At 45.2% G+C, this 25,857-nt stretch overlaps 1 protein-coding gene across 1 annotated transcript in view; it reads left to right on the top strand.

Moving 5' to 3' along the window:
- LOC144781992 (thymus-specific serine protease-like) overlaps positions 1–25,857 on the top strand; it is a 97,192-nt gene that overhangs the window by 23,805 nt on the left and 47,530 nt on the right. Inside the window, exons 5-8 of the mRNA XM_078661089.1 lie at positions 2,713–2,836; positions 13,223–13,300; positions 19,713–19,760; positions 20,395–20,664. Coding sequence (XP_078517215.1) covers positions 2,713–2,836; positions 13,223–13,300; positions 19,713–19,760; positions 20,395–20,664 — 520 coding nt within the window. The remainder of the gene's footprint in view (positions 1–2,712; positions 2,837–13,222; positions 13,301–19,712; positions 19,761–20,394; positions 20,665–25,857) is intronic.

The raw sequence follows: 25,857 nt of genomic DNA, 5'->3' as shown, positions 1-25,857 counted from the left end.
CTGTTATCACGTAATGGGACTTCTCCGTAGAGTGTTCCCTCTTTTACCAGATTCAGTCAGAAAAACCCTTGTTCAGGCCCTGGTACTCAGCCGCCTGGATTATTGCAATGGACTGCTGCTTGCAGCAAACGACAGCCTTCTTTCTAAGCTTCAGGTGGTACAAAATACCGCAGCTAGGTTGGTTTTAAATGCTCCACCTAGATCCCCTTCACGCCCATTGCTGGAAAAGTTACACTGGCTGCCGATCCGTCAACGGATTAAGTTTAAGATCTCCTGTGTTGTCCATAAGGGCCTACATGGTTTGGGCCCCGCATATCTGGCAGAAAAGTTTACTTTCTACAACCCAGTACGCAACCTTCGTTCCAGCAACCAGTCCCTTCTTCAGACTCCAACCATTAGAAGGGCCAGACAGGGTGGAAAAGCACTTTTCTATCTGGGCCCATGTCTATGGAACAAACTCCCGGATTCCCTTAGACAGTGTACTAATCATCTGACATTTAGGAAACTGCTAAAAACATTCTTAATTCTACCTTAATCCCTCATTTTGGCTCGCTTAGTTCTTTCCGTCTTTGACTTGTCCTCTTGCCCTGGCGCGGAGATACTCCTTCGGGAGTCGATTCCAGCGCGGTACAAATCCATAAATAAATAAATAAACACTGCTAACAAAACCAATCAACCAGCACTGAAGTTCTACATTCCAAAACAGTAAATTCACATGGTTTTGTAAAGGTTGAGCACAGAGTGAGTGTCGGCGATTGCACTCAATCTTCATGGAGGCATTTACATACATGTCCCCCCTGCAACACTACTTTCAGGTCTGGTAGAAAGGCCAACAATACTACAAATACTCCCATGTGACCTATATTTCTTTGATGTAGGCTTACTAAAGCTCTGTGGGGCTGTCCTTAATGCAATTTTAACATAATACACCCTCATTCATGATATTATTTATCTTTTTATTAAATTATTCATATTTTTTCATTTCTTTCCAGTTGTCATAGTACAAAACAAATAAAATACAAATCGAATTTTTTTTTACAATATTTCCAATGTGCCACAATTTCTTTTGTTAATACAGATAAGCATTGCATTTATGTTTTACTTCATTTAAAAAAATAAAAAAAAAATCTGTGAATACATTAGATTTTATATGCCCCAACTTGAACCACACATACATACTAACCTATCATGCTACCACTCATTCCCACTCTCTCATCCTATACATCCAAAACCCCGCCTAGATCACATACACTAGATAGGTCACGGTTGGAAAAACTCTAATAGATCGCAGTGAACGTGTTGTAGGCTTGGGTATCTCAACAACCAGGTCAACCCACGTTTCGGTGGAAAATTTCAATTTAGAACCACCTTCTCCAGAACCACCCATAACAAATTTGCAGGTGAGTGATTGGGAATAACAACTAGTATGAAACCTCTACTCTGTCAGAGCCAAGATAAAATCATGTAAGGGTCTCGCTCTTTCATCCCTTCATTCTGAATCCAAAAAGGCGAAAAGTATCCAATCTTATGGTCCTCTCCTAATTAGTATCCATACTAAAATCTATTTGCTGTAGTACTCAGTTGGTTTGGTAAATGGGCATTGTTAGTTCCATAAGAATTGTCCATTGAGTACTCCCGACCCGGGTACAACTCTGATATCACTTCACATTTATGATATGATGGCGAGACGGGCGAATTTCAGTTCAGTAAAAGCTACATTCCAATAGGGTATAGCCACTATTCCCAAAGGTTAGGTGGAGGACAAGTACTAGTTGTAGATCCTAGGGGCAACATCTGTTTTTTTTTCTTTTGGGGGGGCATTTACATGCATAGCCGGAACCAACCAGGGTGCACTTATAGCATACCCAGAATACGTGCCAAAGCAAAATAAAGCTGCTCTTGCATTTGGCGGCTTAACAAATAATACCGCTATTGGTGTGAAAATAGGACTTCCCTTCCTGAGAGTAAAATATGAATGTATATATTATTCATTAATATAGCTATGTGTCTGGTAATCTGAAAAAAATAACTCTACAGAGATTAAGCTACCAACTTCGACTTGTCTCAAAACGATGGATGGAAAAAGAAAAATATTAATTCATCTGTTATTCGGCCACACTCAAACGAGTTAATGGTGAGACAACGTTCACAATTTTTAGCTGTGCCAGGCTGATCTTAAGGTGAAGCAAATTTATACAGACAGCAATTCAAACATTTTACAATGTTCTATTATTAATATTCTGCCATACAATTTTCCCTCAAAAAGCACCTGGCTTCCACTCTGCTATCCAGGTGTAAGCCCACGGGTCCTGAGGAGAAACTGCGAGCACCCACATTGATATGCACTCCTTGCTCAACCCCAAGGTGACAAACACACAGCACAGGCTACTCCCCACACCTGCCTGGGGGCCAACACAATTCTTACTTTCCACCAGCCTGCCTCCCTATGACCTTTCCATGTGAGGGTCCCTGACTGGGAAAAAACATGCTTGCCTGTGGCAGCTCATCCGATGCCCGACTTTGCCGACCACAGGGGTGACATTGGAATCCTGGTGGAAAAAAGGCAAGAGATAACCATCCTCTAGTTAGTACCCCACTCTGGGTTGTTCACTAGGGAACTTTTCATTTACATTGCTGACCATTGGCATTATTTCATTGATATGGCATTATCCAGTTCCTCAAATCCTTGACCACATTGTCTATTCCTTTCAGGTTGGCCGATCTGGCATCCTTTCATCTCTATGTGACCCAGAAGTACAGCCTGACCCCAGAGAACACCTGGATCTGCTTCGGAGGCTCCTACCCTGGCTCCCTCTCTGCATGGTTCCGACTTAAGGTAATTAGCCTATGGCCCTAGCGGTGGCGCACTACATATATGGTATGCTGTAAAACGTTCCGAGACAGTTATCAAAGCTGTCTTGAGTTTGAAAGCATTAAACCTCTTTTGCTCAACTTTACCTAAAGCTGGCCATGTACAGTTCTGTTCATGTGTAGCACATAGTTGCATAAAGGTCACTCATGGGGAGGTGAAATGGTTGGGGAGCAATTTCAGGGCATGTGATATATTCGAGGGAGAGGTGCAAATAGCAAGGAGAAGTCATGCATAGGGCATGAAGAGGTGATACAAACTCATTAGAAAGAGTGGTTCACACAGCTATGTTGGGGACCCCTAGGGAAATTGATTCACTCTTGTAATAAGTTGTCGAGCACATGCATACCTTCCAACTCACACGTTACCACCATGTTGCACACCATATCGGTTCCCATCACACGGTCTCCCGGTGAGGAGCCGATATCACGCGTTGGTAGGGAAAATGAGCTGAAAACCACTGTAAATACTGGTTTTCCAGTTCGTTTTCCGAGGCTTTGAACTGTCGACCTCCATTAAGGGGTGTGAAAACACCCCAGGACATCCGGCACCAGCCTCAGTAAACATTTTTGGAGGGCGGGAGGAGGAGGTTTGGAGGCAGAATGGGGTTCAAAAGTGTCTCGTAGGTATTTCTCGGCTCGAGGCCCGGCCACCTTCAAGCCCGCTCCCTCGTCACACAGTGAGGTTGTTCTTCAAGTTGGCAGGTATGCACATGGGTATGGGTTAGCTTATACAGCTTGACTGGCATATCACTAATTCTGGAAATCAGACTGGAAAAGGAGTAAGTGGCATGGTTAGGTGGAGCGGGGCACTTGGAGGTATGTGTGGAAAGAGAGTACAATCTGGCCTCTATTACAATAGAATGTAATAGATAGTAGAAGAGGCCTCTGGTCTCCGGTGGAGTCCCAGCTCTATATCAACCTTCTGGAGCTGCGGGCGATCCGACTTGCACTGAAGGCATTCCTCCCCTCTGTCCGGGGGAGTGTAGTGCAGGTGTTCACGGACAACACCACCGCCATGTGGTACTGCAACAAACAGGGCGAACCGATATCTAGGGTTAAGGTCATCCCCTTTCAGGGCCCTAGTTTTTATAGCACCAGTGTTGGTTTTTATTGTGGCTCTGCGTTTTCTGGCGCGGAAAATCTGTATAAGAACTGACGTCAGCGCGCCAGGGCGGCGTTTAAGTACTCCGGCGACGTCGACCCGGCGCCGATGACAGACGCGGAGCCGCAAACGACGCCTACCGACGCGCAAGGGTACTGCTACGCAAAAGTTTCCGGATCCAGTCTGACGCCTGGGGGTATTCTAAGGTAAGGAATCTAATACTAACTACCGTTTCTTACAGATATATCGCTACCGAAGGTAAGTAACTTGTGCATCACATATGCAGTATGCTGGAAGGTTCAGGGACAACTTATGCAGAAGTGACAAAGGACAGACTAGGAATGTCAAGGTGATGGGGCCACAGAATGGAAACCCACCACCTGTGCCACCACTACAGAATGGCAGCTAAGCCACGCAGTAAAGAACTGGGTAAGTCTATTTGGAGGATGTAAAGGGATGAGAACAAATGGAGAGGCAGGAGAACCAGGGGTCACTAGGGTGCACAGAAAAAAGCAACCCAAAGCTACTGTAACACAGTAGTGAGCATGGTGCCCAGGAAGGGGCATGAACATCCTACTTGGAGAAGCTGCTCACAGATGAAGAGAGGCTGGGTCGTGGAGCAGAGAATAAACAACCTGCGGCCGCTGACACATCATGGTGGTGTGTATAAAAGAGAGTAAATGTAGAGGTAGCTATGCATATGTGGGGATAGGCGGGAAAATGGCATATAGAAAACGAACAACTATGGCCACTTAGAAAATATAGCAGCCGTGGTCTGCAGGGTGTGGGAGGGAAAGCCTGTGCAAGAGGTGAAAGGTGGTGTGTGTAGGTGAAAAGAGGCTAGACAGTAGTGGGCATAGCAAAAACACAATTTGCAACTGCTATCACAATATAATAACGATGGTGTGCAAAAAGAGGCAGGAACAATATATGTGGACAGACAGAGCTGTGTGGAACAGATGAGGAAAGGCAGATCAGAGACAAGAAAATATGGAGTCAGTCAATCAATCAATCAATCAATCAGAGTTCTTGTAAAGTGCGCTACTTGCCCGTGAGGGTCTCAAGGCGCTGAGGGGAGGGGGTGCCGCTACTGATCGAAGAGCCAGCTCTTGAGGAGTCTTCTGAAGGCGAGTAGGTTTTGGATCTGCCGTAGGTGGGTAGGGAGGGTGTTCCAGGTCTTGGCGGCAAGGTAGGAGAAGGATCTGCCGCCGAAGGTTGTTCGTTGGATGCGGGGAACAGCGGCGAGGGCGAGGCTGGCGGATGGGGGTGTAGAATCTGAGTCTGCTGTTCAGGTAGGCTGGTCTGGCGTTGTGGAGTGCTTTGTGTGCGTGGGTGAGGAGCTTGAAGGTGATCCTCTTGTCGACGGGGAGCCAGTTTAGGTCTCTCAGGTGGAAGGTAATGTGTCTGCGGCGGGGGACGTTGACGATCAGTCGGGCGGAGGCATTTTGGATACGTTGTAGTTGTCGTAGGTGTTTGGCTGGGATTCCTGCGTAGAGTGTGTTGCCGTAGTCCAGTCTGCTGCTGACGAGGGCCTGTGTCACTGTTCTTCTTGTTTCGGTCAGGATCCACTTGTAGATCCTGCAGATCATGCGGAGGGTGTTGTAGCAGCAGGAGGAGGAGACGGCGTTGACCTGTTCTCAGCAGAAAAAACAAACTTTTATTACGGCACAATAGATGGTTACAGAGGGTAATACAATAGGGCAGGTGAAACATTGATGGGCTGGCAGTTGTGGGAGAGAAGCAGGTGCTGTGCAAGAGAGTGTTTGCTTGGGCTAGTCAAGCTGTCCTGTCTTTCTAGTGCTAGCTGTGTGTAATTTTGCCTTTGGTAGGTATCCTAAAGAGAAGACATTAATCTGATCCTCCTGAACCTACGTTGGACATCCTTGACCTGGCAAGTGGCTCTGGTGGACATCTAAATCAATGTGATCAAAGTTTGATTTCAATGTCACGAACTGTAGCACATGATGCAGGTGTGTCTGCTTCAAGAGGTTCGGATACTTGCTGTCCTCTTCATCCTGCCTTATCTCACCAACCAGTGCTTAGACTTCTCTTTTTCTTCAGACAGTTGATGAATCTGACTCACATAGTAAGAATGTGTTAAGACACAAGCTTCCACTGCCTCACTTTGGTTGATGTGGCTTTTAAAGGGGTTGTGCCATAGATCTCAGGAGTTGTAATATTGTGTGGGAATTTGATGTTAGTGGTAGTGATATGTTTTAAGTTTTTTGCATCGGTTTTGACTTTTGTGGACCTCCGCTGAATAACTATTGAAAACTGGGGAATCCAACCTAAGTCTTTTCGACAATTTGGACCTCAAACAAATACAACTACAGAAACAAGTATGGATTAACCAAATACACAGTTTATGAACTATTTTCTTTAATTCACAAGCACTAAAACATACACAATTAGAATTTTTTATTTTAACTGGAAGGTTAGAGTTTTTCAAAATGATGTTTCTATTTTAAAAAGACAAAGCAATATGCTAGACACTAGCATTTCACTTTGTCTTTTTTTTCTTCCTATAACATCCTCAATTTTCGACAGTGCTTACTAGCATAGTGCTTCAATCGAGACCAACAACCCTCCCTATTCATGTTTGCTGTTCTTGCACCGCTTACCAACTACATTTGTAACCTCCAATTTAAAATCCAACACATTTGCTGAACGTTTAAAAAAATCAGTTTACATTTTGCTTTTTAAGTGAATATAGTTGATTAAACTGTTAATAATAATGTTCGAGGCATGTGGGCTGCTAAATTCATATCTTAGCATTAGATCGCCGCCTAGTGTTGGGCTCGGATGATCACACATTGTTGTCCTGGAAGAGTCTTCGAAGTATCCTGAGATAGGTGGCTCCTCCCCTGGACTACAGTGCGCATGGGCATCGGCTCCATCCCCAGATTGTTTTTTTCCGCCATTGGGTTCGGATGTGGTCTCGACGTCTTACTGTCGGAACCAAGAAAAACTAACTTTTAGCGGCCAAAAGGCCTCGATTTTCTTGCGTCGGTATTGTCTGCGCACGGTCTCGAGTCTTCCGTCTCTTGGAGCCGGAATAAGCGGAGTTTTCTTCGCTCTCGGAACTTTGAGGCCTTCTCATCGCGACACGACTGCAAAACTTTTCGGACATGGAGCGGAGCCCGTTTAAGTACTGCCCGCTCTGTGGGTCCAAGTACCCACACATCGATCTACACCCCGTGTGTAACAAATGCCTTTCGCCTGACCACGACGACGGCAAGTGCAAGTTGTGTGCACAGTTCCGCTCAAAGAAGACTCTCAAGCTTCGGCGCGCGGTGCGCATGGAAGCTAAACAAGGGGCCCCGGATCAGGAGAACATCTTCGGCGACCCGGACGAAGAGGACCAGGGTCATCATCTCCAAATCTCCCCACCCGAGACGGAGGTCGAGGCGGATCCGAGAGACGACGACGGAGTCGCGGGTCAAGGCCTTGAATACGTCGACGAGGTAGGAGACGACGATGAGATTTATGGGGCCGCGGCAGACAGCTCGGGGGACGAGCTCTGCCCCGAAGGTTACGAGGATATCGACCGGGACACGGGATCGCCTGTCGGCCTTACCCAAGACCCGTTGCCGCAAGCCACAGCCCCGCCTTCGGGCCCGGCCACGGACTTACTTGCTGAGCAGACTGTTTCGAAACCGAAACCCAAACCATCGGGATCGACAACACCTAAAATGGCCGACCCGAAAACGAAAACGAAACTTAAGGACTCGAGTGTCCCTAAGATGGCTGCCGTGCCGGTGAAAACGACGGTGCCCGCTACCTCATCGACTCCGTCGACCTCCGGTCCGCAGAAGTCGAAGAAGTCCGTCGATTCCGATGCTGCAAAATCGAAACCGACGCCAGAGGAGGGGTCCTCCAAAAAAGATGGTCGGCACGGGTCAGCGGCTACGACGCCGTCCAAGCCCGCCAAAGTCGGCTCCAAGGAGGCTACGCAGGCACACGGAAAGAAGTCTGCGCCCCGAACACAGGAATCGGAGCCGGTAAAGACAGGATCCGCGCCCAAAGTGCACAAGGCCCACAAGGACGTCGGATCCGAGGGAAAGATCAGACCATCCTCGTCAGCGCCGAAACAAACTGTGAGTGAGCCGTCCCTCATAGCCGAATCTCTGCAAAGAATCAGGGAGAAGGCTTTTGCCCCGTCGGCTCCGATACCATCGCCGCAGCCGCAAAAGGACACTCCAGCGAAGCCTTCTGGGAAACTTCTCTTTATTTTGCCGCCGAAGGAGGCGCCGAAGGCATTTTCAACCAAATCGGCACAGAAACAGGTGATTTCTTCACCGACTGGCCCGCCTCCACGTCGGGTACTCGAGTCAGAGGACGATTCAGAGCGTTTCATCGACGCTGACACAGGCAAACTGACCCTCTATAAGAGGAAAATCACTTCGCAGCCAGTGGACTCCTATGTCATCCCACTAAAGAAGAAGAGGGTGCCCCTTGACGCCTCAGGCCTCACGGAACCAATCCAGCCTCCTCCGAGACGGAGCCCTACTCCCTCCCCAGAACACTCTGCGGGTGAGGGGTATGATGAAGACGAGCAGTACAATTTCCCTATCAATGAACCTAATGCACAACCGGATTCATATGATGACACTGGTGACCAGAACACCCAGGGTGTGGGGCAGGACCCGCAGCTTTTTAATGCACGTGCATCCCCGACTGAGGATTCAGCAGGTTTTCATGCACTACTCGAAAGGGCGGCAGCCAATCATGATGTGGACATGCATGCCGACCCGGTTGAGGAAGACTTCCTTTTCGACACTTTTTCAGTCTCTGAAAGGACAGTAAAGACACTGCCTATGCTTAAAGGAGTCCTCAAGCATGCTGGGGACATATTTAAGGAGCCTACTAGAGCGAGAGTGGTCAACCCTCGCATTGAAAAAAAGTACAGACCTGCGCCTGCGGACCCCGCATACATCCGGGGACAATTGCCACTGGACTCTCTTGTGGTCGCCAATGCCAGGAAACGTGCCAACTCCCAGACAACGGGTGAAGCTCCTCCCCCGGATAAGGAGTCCAAAGTGCTAGAGGCAGGGGGCAAAAGAGTAGCTGCACAGGCATCAAACTTTTGGCGCATCGCCAATACACAGGCACTCTTGGCGCGTTACGATAGGGCGCACTACGACACCCTAGAACAGATTGTACAACACCTGCCTCCACAGTTCCAAGAAGCCACCCACCTGCTCATTGAGGAAGGAAAGCTAATCTCAAACGCAGCCATCAAGTGTGCACTTGACGCTGCGGACACAGCTGCTAGGGCTATCAACACTAGCGTTATGCTGAGACGACAAGCGTGGCTCCGCATCTCAGGGTTTAAACCGGATATTCAGACAACAATCCTTAATCAGCCAGTCAATCCTGATAGTCTGTTTGGTCCAGATGTTGACACCACCCTAGAGAAAATAAAGAAGGACACAGAAACTGCTAAGTCCATGGGGGCCCTGCAGTCACAACAGTTTCGTGGCAGCAATTTTCGTCGCTCAGGTGCACGTGGAGTCACCAGAGGACAAATGGGTCAACAATCCCAGTTCTCTAAAGGTGGGGCACAATCCTCGTTCACAAAACAGAACAAGGGAGGTTACAGAAATAACAGCAACAGAGGTCGCGGCAGAGGAAACAACAGCTCCCGCTCCTCTGCTCCAGCCAAACAGTGACTCTCTGTCACTGCCCCCCGACCACCTAACACCTGTCGGGGGGAGACTACAGCAGTTCCTGCCCGTCTGGAGAAACATCACCACAGACAGGTGGGTGCGACAACTAGTCCAGTATGGTTATTGCCTAGAGTTGAGGTCCACTCCACCCAACATCCCGCCAAGGCAAAGGCCTATGTCCGCAGAGCACTTGCTCTTCTTGCAGCAGGAAGTAGTGGTGATGCTGCACAAGGGAGCAATCGAGCTCGTGCCGGTGGGAGAGGAAGGCACAGGGGTTTATTCCCTGTACTTCCTTATTCCAAAGAAGGACGGATCTCTCAGACCCATTCTAGATCTACGTCCCCTCAACCTGTACATACTATCGGAACATTTCCACATGCTTACACTGCAACAGATTCTTCCATTGCTAAACCAGGGAGATTTCTTAGCAACCTTAGATCTCAAGGATGCTTATTTCCACATTCCACTACACCCGTCACACAGGAAATACCTCAGGTTCACTATTCAAGGCAGGCACTACCAGTTCAAGGTCCTACCCTTCGGAGTCACCACAGCCCCGAGGGTGTTCACCAAGTGTCTGGCGACAGTAGCGGCGCACCTCAGGAGGCAGAACATCCATGTCTACCCCTACCTAGACGACTGGCTCGTGCAAGCCAAGTCAGAGCAACAGTGCGCCGCAGACATGTCGACTACAATTCACCTTCTTCACGATCTGGGTTTCTCCCTGAACTACCCAAAATCGCATCTTCAGCCGGCACATGTCCGGCAGTTCCTAGGTGCGACGATCAACACCCTGACGGCCATGGCTCAGCCAAACCAAGTCAGGATAGACAGCATGCAGGCTCTGATCCAAAGGTTCAGGCCACAACACTCGCTTCCAGCGAGAGTGTTCATGCAGTTGATAGGCATGATGGCCTCCTGCATCTTCATAGTCCCTCACGCACGGCTTCATATGCGCCCGCTCCAGGAGTGCTTAGCGAATCAGTGGACACCGGCTCGTGGGCAATTGACAGACCTAGTGTTGGTTACCAGTCGGGCATACGACTCTCTGCATTGGTGGACTCCACACAACCTTTGCATGGGCCGACTGTTCCAAGAGCCTGTGCCGCAGATTGTCCTGACAACGGACGCATCTCTCCAGGGATGGGGAGCTCATGTGCTCACTTACACAGTGCAGGGACTATGGACGACGCAGCAACAGAAGATGCACATCAACTATCTGGAACTGATGGCAATCTTCATGGCGCTCAAGTCCTTCATTGTACATCTGTGCAACAAAGTCGTGCTAGTCCGGACGGACAACATGACCGCGATGTACTACATTCAAAAGCAGGGAGGCACCCACTCGCCACAGCTGTCTCATCTGGCTCAGAGCATGTGGAAGTGGGCCATTCAGAGGAACATTTTCCTCATGGCAGAACACCTCCCAGGAAAGGACAATCAGATGGCGGATCTGCTCAGCAGGTACAGCCATCAAATGCACGAGTGGGAGTTACACCCATCTGTCCTCCACCCGTACTTCCAGCAGTGGGGTCATCCGGAAATAGACCTGTTTGCCACAAAAGAGAACGCAAAATGCCAACACTTTGCCGCCAGGTTCCCTCGCCCACAGTCGCAGGGGAATGCGATATGGATGAACTGGTCAGGCAAATTTGCGTACGCTTTTCCGCCAGCCCCTCTAATACCGCTGGTCGCAAGAAAGCTAAGGCAGCACGAGATGACTCTCATCCTAGTTGCTCCAACGTGGGCGCGCCAGGCCTGGTACACCACGTTCCTCGAACTCTCAGTGGTGCCACATCAAAGACTGCGCCTCACGCCCAGTCTTTTGACGCAGAACCATGGAGAAATTCAGCATCCAGATCCGCAACAGCTCAACCTGGCGATCTGGCTCCTGAAGTCCTAGAGTTTGGATACCTTAACCTACCTCCGGAATGCATGAACATCATCAAGGAGGCGAGGAAACCAACTACTAGAGCATGCTATGCTGCAAAGTGGAAGCGTTTTGTCATTTACTGTACAGCCAATGACATCAACCCGCTAGATGCATCTATCCCCAACATCATCTGCTATCTGTTGCATCTTTACAAGTGCAATCTAGCGTACACTTCCATTCGGATACATCTATCCGCCATAGCGGCTTATCTCCAGAATAGGCAGCACCTCTCTGTCTTCAGAGTGCCCGCCATTAAAGCCTTCCTTGAAGGTCTGAAACGAGTCATTCCCCCAAGAACACCGCCAGCTCCGGTGTGGAACCTCAATGTCGTTCTCACCAGACTGATGGGACCACCATTTGAGCCACTGCACTCGTGTGAACTCCAGTTCCTTACGTGGAAAGTAGCTTTCCTTGTAGCTATTACGTCTCTGAGGCGTGTCAGTGAGCTGCAGGCGCTCACAATCCAAGAGCCATTCATTCAAATTCATCCAAATAGGGTAGTGCTACGCACTAACCCCAAATTCCTTCCGAAGGTGGTGTCACAGTTTCATCTAAACCAAACTATTGACTTACCAGCATTCTTTCAAAACCCGCAAACGGTGGCGGAAAGAATGCTCCATACCTTAGATGTACGGAGGGCGTTGATGTACTACATAGACAGAACACAACCCTTTAGAAAAACAAAACAACTCTTTGTTGCCTTCGCACCACAATACAAAGGCAACCCGATTTCCAAAGCAGGGATAGCCAGATGGATTGTTAAGTGCATCCAGATATGTTATCAAAAGGCCAAGCGCACTTTAACAATACCCCCCAGAGCGCACTCCACACGCAAACTGGGGGCATCCATGGCTTTCCTAGGGAACATTCCTTTAGAGGATATTTGCAGAGCAGCCACGTGGGTTACACCACATACCTTTACAAAACACTACTGTGTTGATGTGCATTCCAAGCAGCAAGCTGCTGTAGGACAGGCTGTTCTGAAGACACTTTTTCAGGTTTCTGCAGCTGGCACGGGCAACCGCCGCTGATGGAGGGACTGCTATGTATTCTATGCTAAGATATGAATTTAGCAGCCCACATGCCTCGAACTGAATATGCTACTTACCAGTATGCATCTGTTCTTGGCATGTAGGGCTGCTAACATTCATATCGCCCGCCCTCCTCCCCGGTGCCTGTCGCAGCTGCAGATATACTATTGTATTTATTCATTAGCATGGACATCCTTTACACTTTTCACTCCATCTCCTGCCACAATGGCGAAAAACAATCTGGGGAAGGAGCCGATGCCCATGCGCACTGTAGTCCAGGGGAGGAGCCACCTATCTCAGGATACTTCGAAGACTCTTCCAGGACAACAATGTGTGATCATCCGAGCCCAACACTAGGCGGCGATCTAATGCTAAGATATGAATGTTAGCAGCCCTACATGCCAAGAACAGATGCATACTGGTAAGTAGCATATTCATTATTTTCTAAACAGTCATAGACCCCCCTGAGTAAGTGTCGCAGACCACAGGTCAGGAACTGCTGTTTTTTAAACTGTTTATAACTCTTGGATTAGGAAAATAGAATTCACACCTCATGGCTTCACTGGAGTGGGCTCGCGTGTGTCCTAATCTGACATGTGTCTCTTTTTCTCTTTAGTTTCCTCATCTTGTGTATGCTGCAGTGTCATCTTCAGCCCCAGTGAGGGCGGAGCTGGACTTCATTGGTTATAACAAGGTAAAAGTGTTTAGATTTATTTTCGCGCGTTGGAATGTATGATCATGTCTTTTGCTTGTCTATCACCGAAAAGAAATTACTGGGACCTGGTTTTAAATGAAGGACACCTACAATGCATGTAGCTGTTACTTTTGTAAAATATATCACTGCATACTGATAAAGGTGCTCCGCTGAGGAAGCCTGATTGGATAACGATGTGTGATGCAGAGCTGTGTGTAGTGTGGTAACCCTATGAGAGACACAATGTAAATTGCATACTGAGGGCTTGTGTAATCAGGTTTGCTGTGCTGATGCATACATGTGAATCTAGAGACCTATTAATGCCCACTGTCCCCTAATTATTAGGAAATGTAGGTATGTGTCCTGAACAACCACCAAGCAGAGAAATTCACTGGGTTTATCTGTTGCTTGGGATTGGCTCTGGATATTTATCTTGAATTGGCCTAGAATGAGGAGTTTCTGGAGGCCGCAGAGATCTAGAACGTGTTTGATTCCCCTTGTTGTTGCTCTGTGTGGGACTTCTGCACTACTTTAACTCATGTACACTAAAGAAGATAGTCCTCGGATAAACAATTACTTGAAAAGATGGGTATAGAACCTTCACATCAAACTGTATGAGGAGTCATTGGCTAATGCAGTGGCAGCTAGGTTTACAGATTTAAGTAAACACCTCTTTTGATACATAACAGAGATGCCAACTCAGGTGCTCCCAAGCACCTTATCTCCGTGCTAAAGGCTGTGGCTGACGACAGTTTGCAACTATGCTTTGGATTTGGTTGACCCTTTATCAAGTCTAGATTTTCCTGGAATTTAGGTCATTCCACAAATTAAAGACAATTCAGGTCTTTCTAAACAAAATAAATACTAGGGAAAGTAGATGTAATCCGCTTGGCTTTTTAGAGGCGCTCTGCAGCAAAAGTCGGAAAAATCGTACATTTTATTACCTGCCTTATCGGGACACTATTTCATGTACGTTCGGTAATTATAGCCAGAACCTCTGACGCTTTTGGGCCGCAGTCAGTATATCCCGTTAGCTGATAAAAAGTTGATTGATTCTACTTGGTGGACGGAGCTATGCCGCATGGGAAAAGCATGAGTACACATTCTCTCTGTCCACAGGACAATCCTGTACTGCCTCAACCTTCAGTAGCCGCAGACTCACGCTGTCTGGGCTGTGCAGTGTGCCACATGTGCAGCAGCTGCGACAATGAGAAGGTATCCAATGGTGCAACCGTCCAGCACAACCCACACATTATGAATGCCACATCACCTCCTCTGCCTTTTGGAGACTATGCTCTACCAGGTGGATTGGAGAAGCCTGGCATAGGACTGCTGGTGTGGCTACCAGGCTGTGAAAACAGTGACGCAATAACTCTTGACCATGAATCCGCACATGAACAACTCAACCAGCATGTCCACCAGAAAAACTGTCTTATCGCCACTACTTACTCAGGGAGATAAGTTTACTTCTTCTCTCTGTTAATGGTATTCCTCCCGCCCAGTACATGTCAAGTTTTCTGATTTCTTGTGTGATAGTTCTCTTTTAGTATTTTTGCTTGCCTTTTGTTTGCCATTTTGAGTGGAATTGTATCTCAGACAGAAGTGTGTATGTGATTTTAATGACAATTCCATTAGTCTCAGAGAGAATGAACTACTCAATCTTGATATCCAGCATTTGGACAAGTCATGTATAGATTTTTGAAGGGGACCCAAGTCTTTTTTTCAGGCTACTATATACTTTACGCCTTAGACAACTGTATCCTGGAAAAAGTAAAAAAGAAGTAAAAAATCCAACAAACGCACCAATGTTTTAGCACCATACGAAAATATATAGATCCCAACTTATTCCATTTCACGTATGAAAACTGACATTTCAGACAAACTTATTGCAATCAGAATTACACTTCAGCTTTATTTTTAATGGACAATCGATTGAGTTCGTGAAGCTAAGTGCCGATGTTGGTGCTTGATAACCCTTACTGCGGCAACTGTTATTTCTTTATTTGTTTGACAGCATTTGATCATCCATATCGGAAAACCTATTATATTGTTACAGTTATAAGGGGCCTGAGCATGTGAGCATTTTGTAACCCATCTGCTCTCTAATCCTGCACTCATTGGTCTCTAAGGCATGCAAGTGAGAGATTGGTATTGTTTATTTTTCTTCCGTGATCCTCCTTCGCAGATACTCAAACTAGTTGGAAGGTGTCAATTGGAAAAAATGAATTGACAAAAGGATCTACATGCATTTTAACCACTTTGATGCTAAGCATGAACTTGGACTTCAATGCAATTTCCATTGAAGTCAATGGAAACTCCATGACGAGCTGAGCTCGTCATGAGCGTCGAAGGAGTTAACAAGTGATAAGTCATATAGCTTCTTAGCTAGCTTATAGGGGAAATGTGCTGGAAAATTCACTTGCTTGGCTCTGCTTTTTCAAAGTTGTCTAGCTGGGGGACGTGGGAGAGTGATACCTTCTGGACTACCTTAAAAAAGTTGGACTTGCTGTCAGTTTTCTGACTTACATCATCCGAATCGAGGCAGGTATTTCACCAATTGTGTTAAAACTTTAGCTGCTACTCTTTCTGGCAGTTATGGATCTATACTAGCACCACAGAATGTTGCTGATATAAGTGGTGGAAATGGGCGACCGCAGCAGTGTCGGCGGTGCCATGCCATCCATATAAAATATAATACCCTATCTGTATCGCTACGGCTCCTGTCTTTAGCAAGAGCCTTTTTTTAGTAGAATATCTCTTGCCACCATTGTTGCATCCTTGTTGTAGAAGAAAAACCAGCAGATCTGACTGCATGGCTCAAATATAGTGTCACTTCAGAGGATTTTAACTCTGTCCCTTGCTCTGGCAAATCGAATGGTAGGAGCTTGATGACAAGCACCTAAAAAATGGGACACTCACTCGTGTCTAGCCGTAAAAATCTATTAAGGAATTTGCCTCTGCAGGGGAAGAAACTGTAGAATTTTATCTAACTGATGCCACTGATTCTAACTGTGAAGTCCTTTGTTCTCTTGCAAGGCTCAACAAATTGGTTGAAAGCAACAATTTTCTATGCCAATATAAATGAGGAACTTTTCCAGGGAGAGGGTTTAAAGCAGTTGTTATGTCACCAGTGCTATAGTGTTTTATCTACAGGCAATGCATTTTCAAGAACCCCCGATTTAGTTGAGTGCCAATTTTCAAGCGAAGCAAAACTCAAAAAACAGACTTGTTCTTGGGTAAATTACATCTCCAAATACCTTGCTCCATCTAGTTTTCTGCCAGCTGCTATGCTTTCTGTTTCATCAGAGAATATCCTTTAGGACCCTGGGTATTTAATAGGAAGTAGTACCTTTCAAGACTTCCTCAGAAGCAGGCCCTCTCAAAGATTCAGGTCAGCTTGTCAAACTCAACATTTACCTTCATCATATGCCAACAAATGTGTATCTAAATCTGAAGCACTGATTCTGAACATGGATTCAAGAGCAAATAACCCTTCTGACCCACCGTAATGTGCCTCTGTTGATAATTAACAAAGAAACAGATTCTCTTACTAAGGCAGTGGTGTACTCTGACAGTAACTATTCTACTGAAGCTTAGCATCCCCCAATTCTGAGTGGAATATTCAGTCCCCATTTGTTTCATCTGAGGAATCTTAGATTTGGAGTAAGTTACAGTTGCTTTGAGGTTGTAGAGTCCTGCAACTAATTGTATGCTCTTTATTATAAATTTGTATAGATTTAAGGTTTAAATAATACTTTTCCTATTTTACATTCCATGAATATCTGTCAGGTTTTCTGTTCCTTTCTTTTTGCTTCTCTGAAGCACAAGGAGGGTTTTCTTAACACGTGTGATAAATTAAAATTATGTGAAATTTTGTCTGGGTAAGCACAGGGCGTTTGTTTGACTTAGGCTAAAACTGCGGTTCTTTATTACTTCTCTGATGTAATTGTGGTTTTTAACTGCATTGTAGAAGCTTCTTGTTAGAATTTGGGCTTCTGGTTGGCAGATGTATGCCTCTGGATCAAGCAGGAATCACAATCCCAGGCAGAGTAAACAACAAGACACACTAAATTATCCTGTGCTCACCCTCTTGTAGCTTGGCACAGGGCAGTCAAGCTTAATTTAGGAGGCAATGTCTAACGTAGTTCTGCCACACTTTAAAAGATAACACAGTGAAAACACCACAAAAAGACTCCACACCATGTTTGAAAAATAGATTATGATCTTATAAATAAATAAAACAAGACCAAAATGACAAAAATCCAACAAGCAGAAGTCGAAATATGAATTTGTAAAGAATAAATGCAAAGTAGCGCTTAGACGCAATAAGCTCATAAATTGGATAGCTGGTCTCGCTATACCGGGGTAAAGTCAAAAGTTCAGGCCGACCACGATGCTACGTGTGCCAGATACAGAGACCCACTTGGGCCTGCTGAACCAAAGTACCTTGAGCAGAGATGGGTCGTCGTCGACTAAGATGTGAAGTTCAGTGCATCAGTGTCTAGCCACGCAGTGGTCAATGTGCGTCGATTTTCTCCACCCAATGCATTAGTTCCTAGTGCCAGGCACTGGTTCCAAATGCGATGCGCAGCTGCTGCTCCCGCAGTAGGTGATGTGTTGATTCCGAAGGCGATGCACGGGGTCTGCTCCATGCAGCAACAAGGGTTTGCTAGTTCAGACTCACTCAAAGGCAGAGATGCAGACCGATGAGGATGCTTGGGTTTTGGTTGAAGCAGCACTTTATACCCACTACCAAGGGCCCAGTACTGGGTTGGCACCACTTGGCATGGCAAGACTTCCAGCAAGCAAAGTCAAGGTGCGTAGCAGGATGAGCTGAAGTCGTTGATATCCCTGCGACTTAGAACAGGAGGCAAGCCATTGGAGGTACTCTGGATGCACGTGTTGTGGGTCCAGTCCTTATTACCCAGGCTTGAGAACAAAAGGCAGCAGGGCAGCTCTGAAAGGCAAGAGTCCCGAAAAGCAGCAGTCCAGCAAAGTGGCAGTCCTTCCAGCAGCACAGCATTCTTCTTCCTGGCAGAGCGGTCACTAGTCCAGAAGTGTACTGAAGTCCATGTCAGGGGTCCAGTACTTCTATCCCATTGTGACTTTGAAGTGGGTGAGACTGCAAAGAAAGGTCTATGAAATGCATGGAGGTACTTCCTTCCTGCCCTGGCTCCAGACTCAATGCAGGGGGGTATGCAGCTGTTTGTGTGGGGACGGAATACACTGTATTCAAATGTCAGCCCCTCCCTCCCATCTTGCCCAGGATGTGGATGGCCTATCAAGTCACCCCTAAACTCCCTTGTGTGTAGCTATCTATAGGCAATGCACAAAGCCCAGCTTTTCCCCACCCCAGACGTGTATTGAGAGACAGGCAGCAGGCACAGCGTGCCTAAAGTAAGAAAATGCCAACTTTCTAAAAGTAGCATTTTCAGACTTGCAATTGAAAATCCGTCTTCACCAAAAGTTGTGATTTTAAAGTGTGAGTCCAAAGACACCAAACTTGAAAAGTCCATCTCTTCATAAATGGGAATTGCACTTAAAAGATGTTATAAGGTCATCCCAATGTTAACCTTTGGGAAAGATAGGCCTTGCAGTAGTTAAAAACGAATTCAGGAGTTTTTCACTACTAGGGCAGGTAAAACTTTAAAATTACATGCTCCACCTATTAAATGCATCTTAGCCTGCTCTTTGGGTTTGTCCAGGGCCTACCCTAGGAGTGATGTATATGTTTAAAAGGGGAAGGTTTGGGCCTGGCATGAGGTTTATTGATCTTGACAGGTCGAAATGGCAGTATAACTGCACATACAGCAATGGCAGGCCTTCGCCAAGTTTGGAGGGCTACTTGAGTGGTTAGCGCAATGAGTGCTGTTGGCCCACTAGTAGCATTTAATTTAAAAGGGCCCTTGACACGTAATGCACTTTACTATGGACTTATAAGTAAATTAAATATGGCAATTGAGGTTAAGCTAATATTTCCATGTTTAGGGTAGAGAGCACAAGCACTTTAGCACTGGTCGGCAGTGGTAAAGTGCACAGAGTCCTAAAGCCAGCAAAAACGAGGTCAGAAAATGGTGGGAGACAGGCAAAACATTGAGGGGAGACCATCCTAAGCTGTCAGGTATAGCACTTCTTTATTGCTGTATTTTACGGAGGCACAGAGGAGTGTTGTCTGTGGTATAACACTGATGCTAAGCACTTAGAAAATAGTTAAACGGCCTGCAAAAAAATATTCCAGTGATAGGCGGTTGGTGGAAAATTATGCATGCATGGAGAATAGAAGTAAGCCATGGCACCCTCATGAGGCACAAATGGAGCAGGGAACACTGTGGAACTATCGGAATGCATGGAATAGGATGTACGTCAGTTTTTTTAATCTAGTCTTAAAGTAATTTTTTGTTCATGCTTGCAGGTAGTGTCGGAGAGTTTAGCAGATCCCGTAGTCGGCGGATCTGTCAAGGTAAGAATCATAGTGCAGCCTTCTTAAAGGATTAAGTAAAACTCTGGTCTTCTGGAACTTATTACTAGCTCTGTTACAACACACTGTTTACTCTACGCCTTTGTAAGATAATTACATGCCTTAGTATTAAATCAGTGTACTCCTTGAATATGATTTATTAATAAATAATATTTATTATGGATTAAATGATCTGTGAAACATAGCAAATACATTAACAACATTATGTGGCATATAAAGGAAGCTAAAGTGATTGAAATAAAAAATAAAACATAGCCAAAAGGGGCAAGGTAGGGGGTGGGGATAAACAACACATTTGAAAAACATGAAGTGCAATTCCAGAAAAACTTTGCTTGAAAAAAAATGCATTTTGCACCACAATACTTTCTTAGTGGATTAGAATATTAACCTAATCTATGAGTTTATCTGCCATTTGCATAGCAGACGCTTAAAACACCATAAAGATTATATCTGCATGGTTTGTGCAACAGCATAAATATAAAGTATTGCCAATAGTTATTTTCACAGTATTAAGCATATAGAGATCTAAGAGCAACTATCTTCCATACTACTCGTGGAGATAAGACAAACTTAAATGGTGGTAACTGTGTTTCCTTTGTTTCTCTTAACCATGCAGTGCAGGGATGCTGTGGCTGAAGCGTTTGACACAGTGGACCACATGCTGCAAACTGCAAACATCACTCAGCTCGAAAAGGATTTCAGTTCTTGTGAGAGCTTAAAGGGTAGTGATGATTACATAGAGTTTGTCAGTAATCTGGCAGACATTTTCATGGGTGTAGTGCAATACAATATGGAAATGCCTGGAAACGACATCTCAAAGCTCTGCAACACCATGACGGATGAATCCCTTAGAACCAGCTACCGCAGACTAATGGTCATCAATCAGGTAAGGATGCACAGGCAACCGCTGTCTGGAAACTGCTGTGGAGGCCCTAGGTCAGTGGAAAGGTTGGAGTGCGGGGCAGATAAGCTGTATAGCAATACAATTCTCAAGAGCCCAGAAGCTACCTTCAATGACTCATGGTCAATAATATTGTTAAGTTATTGGAAGTTTGAAATGGAGCACCATAACTCGTTAACCGCCTGGATTCAGCAACAATAATGTATGGCCAGTGGGGTAAAAGTATTTAAAGGAGCAACATCATGTGTTAGTTCCAATCATCTTTATTGCCACTGTTCTCAAAATGATTGCCCCTGGATGATCATTTCCCACAGCTTTGAATATTCCAGATTACACCTCCCTCCACAACTCCGTTAAATTTGGGCATATTTCTCATATAGATCCCAGAACCTGAAACACAAAAATCTAGAGCCCTCAGAGCTGCTGTGAAGTCTGAGTTGTCAAACAATGGAGCCAGTGGTGAGGGGTCCATTTACTTCCCGTTGTTTGACCAAGCTGGCCCACATCTCCAAGGTGATATGTGTGACCGGAGCTACACAAGGGTTTCGGCCTGTTTGGTGCTTCGGGATCCATGGTACTTCCCCGATTGAGCGGTCCGCCAGGTTTTTATCAATGAAGCATCATCATTTTCTAAGTCTCTCCTTGCAGCCACTCTTCCATATATTGTAGTTAGGACCCCTGATAGTAGTGGTGTACATGAGGCCACACCCATCCCACTGCTTGGGGTGTTTTGTACTTGTTTTCCAACGAAGTCAGAGCTCTTTCTTAACCCATATAAATGTCTTGGAGGTGGGATATTTTCTACCATTGAGCAGGAGCGCCTGGAATATATACAGAATTTTTGGGAGAATCATCATCTTATGCTTTCCAACCCAAGACAATGTGTGGTTGCGCCAGGAACACTGTAGATTTAGCATCTCTCAGAGGGGCCATTAAGTTCTCCTTCACATGTGGCTGGAGGTTGGGTACTAACTAGTAAGTTTCCAAGGTATTGAATAATCTCCATTGACCATTTTGAAGGGTGTTGTGGACCCACTAGGATTTGGCCCTCTGATTTTAAAGATGTTTTCATACGCCTGATGTTGCTCGGTACTGCTCCAGAATTGTGGTAAATTCCCTTTGTTTTTGCGATTCTATCAACGACAGTAGTATGTCATCTGAGAATGCTGAAAGTTTGCAACTTTGTTGGCTTTTGACTCTTTTAATTAGTAAAAGCTCTCTCTAATCCTTTGCTAAAGAGGTTCTAAGAAAAGGGAGAAGTGACACCTCTTACAGGAATCCTGTTGCTTGCAAATGCAGTTTGCGAGTTTACCAACAGCTGTGTCTTGGAGCAGGCATAATGGCTAATATCCACCCCATGAAGCATCTCCCATTGAAAACCTCCTCATGGCATCTCACCTTATGCCTAAATTTGCCCTATAAGACACTTTGTCTGCTTCTAGGGACACGAACACTGTCCCTCTGCTGTGTATCTTGGCTATGTATGTCAAGTGGAGCACTTTCTTGGTGCCGTCACTGGTTGTTCGACCCTTGATGAAGCCCATCTTGACTGCGTGGGTTAGGGAGGGCATCCCCTTATCTAGTCTGTTCAGCAGAATTTGTACTAAGATCTTGCCGTCCGTCTGCAACGCAGAGAATGGACTATATCATGTGCATCAGGTGGAGTCTTTGCCTGGTAGGCTATCAATGACATTGTTGCTTACACTATGGTGTGTATTACCAAAGTCAGTGACGACCTCCATCATGACTGGAAGCAACTGGGGAACCAGTATTTTGTAAACTATGGTTGAGAAACTGTCTGGCCCCAGCACTTTAGGCTATTTATTCGCTCCTAATACTACTTCTTTAGTTATGGGTAGGCTTTCCTGTTTTCAGGTTCTATTTTTGGTAAATTCTGGTGGGGGGTTTTCAGTGTTTTCCAGTGATTTCAATACCTTAAAAAACAGTGGTTATCAGTGGTTACACTTTTTCACGCCATTTAAAAACAACAGAAACAGTTTTTTTTCCTGTGTTTATGGAACTTTTTGCTTTTATTATTGCTTGCTTTCTGCACTGATAGTGCATGCTATAAAGACAGTGTACATACAGTGTATATGAGGTCCAAATGCATTTTTACAAATCAAACGTATCGTAGTACACCATACAATACTTCTTCAGTGAGTCTTTGGTCATGCACGCTCGCTCTTTCCTTCTCATGTAAACTTTAATCTGTGAAAAGGCCCTCTCAACATTGGCACTTGAGACAGGCAATGTCAAAATAGCCAGTACACAATTTGCTAACTCTGGCCACTACCATAGCTTTCCATGCCAATACTGGTGAACCTGAAGATTGTGATTTTCTGCGACAGGTTCTGCAACATATGCGTTGAACTGGGCGCATATGCCCTCAGAGTTATTGAAACGGTCAAAAATGAGGCCGCACTTTTGAAACTCCGGAGAAAATTTCCCCTTACGGAAGGGATCTATAACTTGTGCAGAGTACCACATTGAGGCTTCATTGACATCTAATGCCATGGCTGGTGAAGGGATATTTCTCATACATTGTAAAATAAAAGTTCCTGGATTGCTCCTCAACATTTCTTTGCTTACCAAGTGGCCAGCACTCTAACATGGAACATGTTGCAGCGCCAAAGTCACTAAAAGTGTCACCCAGCTTACTCTCAAGGAGATGTTTCACATCTACACATGTTATGGTCAACACTTGGCGGACAAGGCTGTTTTCAGACTCTAGTTTTTCTATTATGTCCACTACAGCAGTAATGCTTTCCTGTAAAAATCTAAGACTGTAGTAGTGTACTTTTTTTCAAATCACCATCAATATGGGTTCAAAGATCCTCACATTTCCTGCCATTTGCATCATCACTCAGCAAAAGTTCTGGAAACGGTTGCCACATGGATAATATAGCATTCATTGCCTCTGGGACTCAGAGCCACCAGCTAAGTGACACAGTTGGGATGACTCTTTCTTTGATGCCACACAAAGCACAAAACGAGAAATTTAGTTCCCACGCATTACAAAACAGTGCACTAGAATGGACTAAAAAGTCAATAGCATTCTTCATTAACTCTGAAGATTGTAAAGATGCTTTCAGATTGCCATCTAACAAGTGGCAAGGATCTCTAACAGGGAAGCACTTCAGCTCAGATATTGATTTTGACAGGTCATCACATAACTTTTTCATATACGTTGCTGAATCATTGTAAATACAAACAATATCACTCCAATCTTTGTTGAACTTGGTAAGAACTTTTTGCAGCAACATTCCACGTGACACTGCATTCCATGTTTTCTAAAAGTCTGGTGTTATGTTTTCACCAGTATTACAGATGCTTAGTGACTGCACTCTTTTCACATAAAACTGTCACTATACCTTGCATTGAATGTTTAAAGCCTGAGGTGTTTGGCAATTCACCTACTATCAATACTGACTTACTTGAAAAGGGGGCAGATGTATCAAGGGTTTTTACCCATTCTCTGTGGTAAATGTGATGGTACATATTGGGAAAGATTCTTATGAAACCTACATTTTTCCTATCAGTGAAAGACTCAAATGTAGCCAAAAAATCAAATATGATTTACATATTTCCTGATTCTCTACAGTTTATCAAATAAATGAACAACACCTAAAACATGCTTCTAACCCCTGTATCTTTAGCCCAAAGACCACAAAACTGAAAAAATGATGAAGAAACAATATTTTTGTGACATCCCTAAGCAACAAAACTCAAGCAGAATATTGTTAGCCCAGTCTTTCTTACTGCTACCTTATATAACAAAGTTACATTGTCTTGGCCCATGCAGGAAAAAAATAAAAATGACTCTTTCACTCTCCTTTTCCTTTCTTTGAATGGCATTTAGTTTGTGGTTGTGCAGGTTTTTTTTCCAGTGTTTATATATTTACACTGTGATGGCTATTTCCCTTCCAGTGGGGTTTTATCAGTTATTATATGTTTAAACCTAAAACCGGACAGCCTAGTTATGGGGTTGTCGAGCCAGTTCACATCCAGGTTGAATTGTTTAAAAAGGGTTACAGATTACAAGAAGGAGGTTCTCCCTGCAGAGCCAGATGATGCAACGGTCTGTAATATCTGGTAGTAGGCTTGGAATGCCTGTAGCTTCCGTTCATCTGGATTTCCCAATTTCTCATCTCTAACCCCCTAGACATGTCTGCTGGCTTGATGGGCACACTGTTGGTTTGCCAAGAGTGTGCCAATGTAGTTTCCTCCCTCATGATATCCGGCCCATATGTTATCTAATATATAATTGGCCCTCTCATTCTCTAGGGTACAGAGATGTTGCTCTTCTGTGATTAGATTCCTTTAAAGTTTCTTGAAAGGATAGACTTTATGCTTTCTTCTAGGTCTCTGAGTTTACTCAGCAATATCTCGATCGCCATTACTGTCACACCTCTGAGTTGAGCTGCCTCCTGTATGAATGAGTCTCTGATTACTGCCATGAAGGTGCCCCACATTACTCCCTTGATTGTGTTGCCTGTACCGTAAAAGGCCAAGTATTCCATAATCTTCTCTGTGATTTCATTGGGCTTTTAAAAGGAAGTTGTTCATACGCCACATTCCCTTTAAGCCCAACGTGCCTCTGGCCTGCCATTCGAGCGATACAGTTATTGATCCGTGATCAGATAGAATCTGGGGGCTCTTGAATGTTTCTTCCACAAGATCTAGTATGCACTTATGTATCAATCAGTAGTTTATATATGCATATGGTTGGTTTGCAGCCAAGAAGTGGAAGTAGTCAATTGTCAATGACTGGCAATTTTGTCATGTGTCAACCAGACCTACGTCTTCAAGTCAGGTGCTCCCTTCCACTGAGAGCCTTCGTTTCCTCGCTGTCTTTGCTGTAATGTATTCTAGGTGGAGCTCATTACCAAATTAAAGCCTCCCGCATGAAAACTGAATATGAGGAGAGTTCAACTATATATTGTATTGTCTGTTTTAGAAATTATTCCTTTCCACGATTAGGGCATATATTGCTGCTACTGTGATGTGCTGTCTATCTCACACTCAATCTACAGCTACTCATCTCCCTGCTTGGTTAGCCTTGGTATTTTGTTCCACAAAGGTGTGTCATGAAATCAGCAAGGTGTAATCTATGCAGGTCTGCTTGATGGAGATGTGTCTCCTGTTGAAAACAGATATCTGCCTCCAAGTCATATAATT

The sequence above is a fragment of the Lissotriton helveticus genome, chromosome 9 (genome assembly GCF_964261635.1).
Source record: "Lissotriton helveticus chromosome 9, aLisHel1.1, whole genome shotgun sequence".
In the NCBI taxonomy this organism is placed as follows: Eukaryota; Metazoa; Chordata; class Amphibia; order Caudata; family Salamandridae; genus Lissotriton; species Lissotriton helveticus.
The sequence above is the reverse complement of the archived record's forward strand: the minus strand, read 5'-3'. Positions and strand labels throughout refer to the sequence as shown.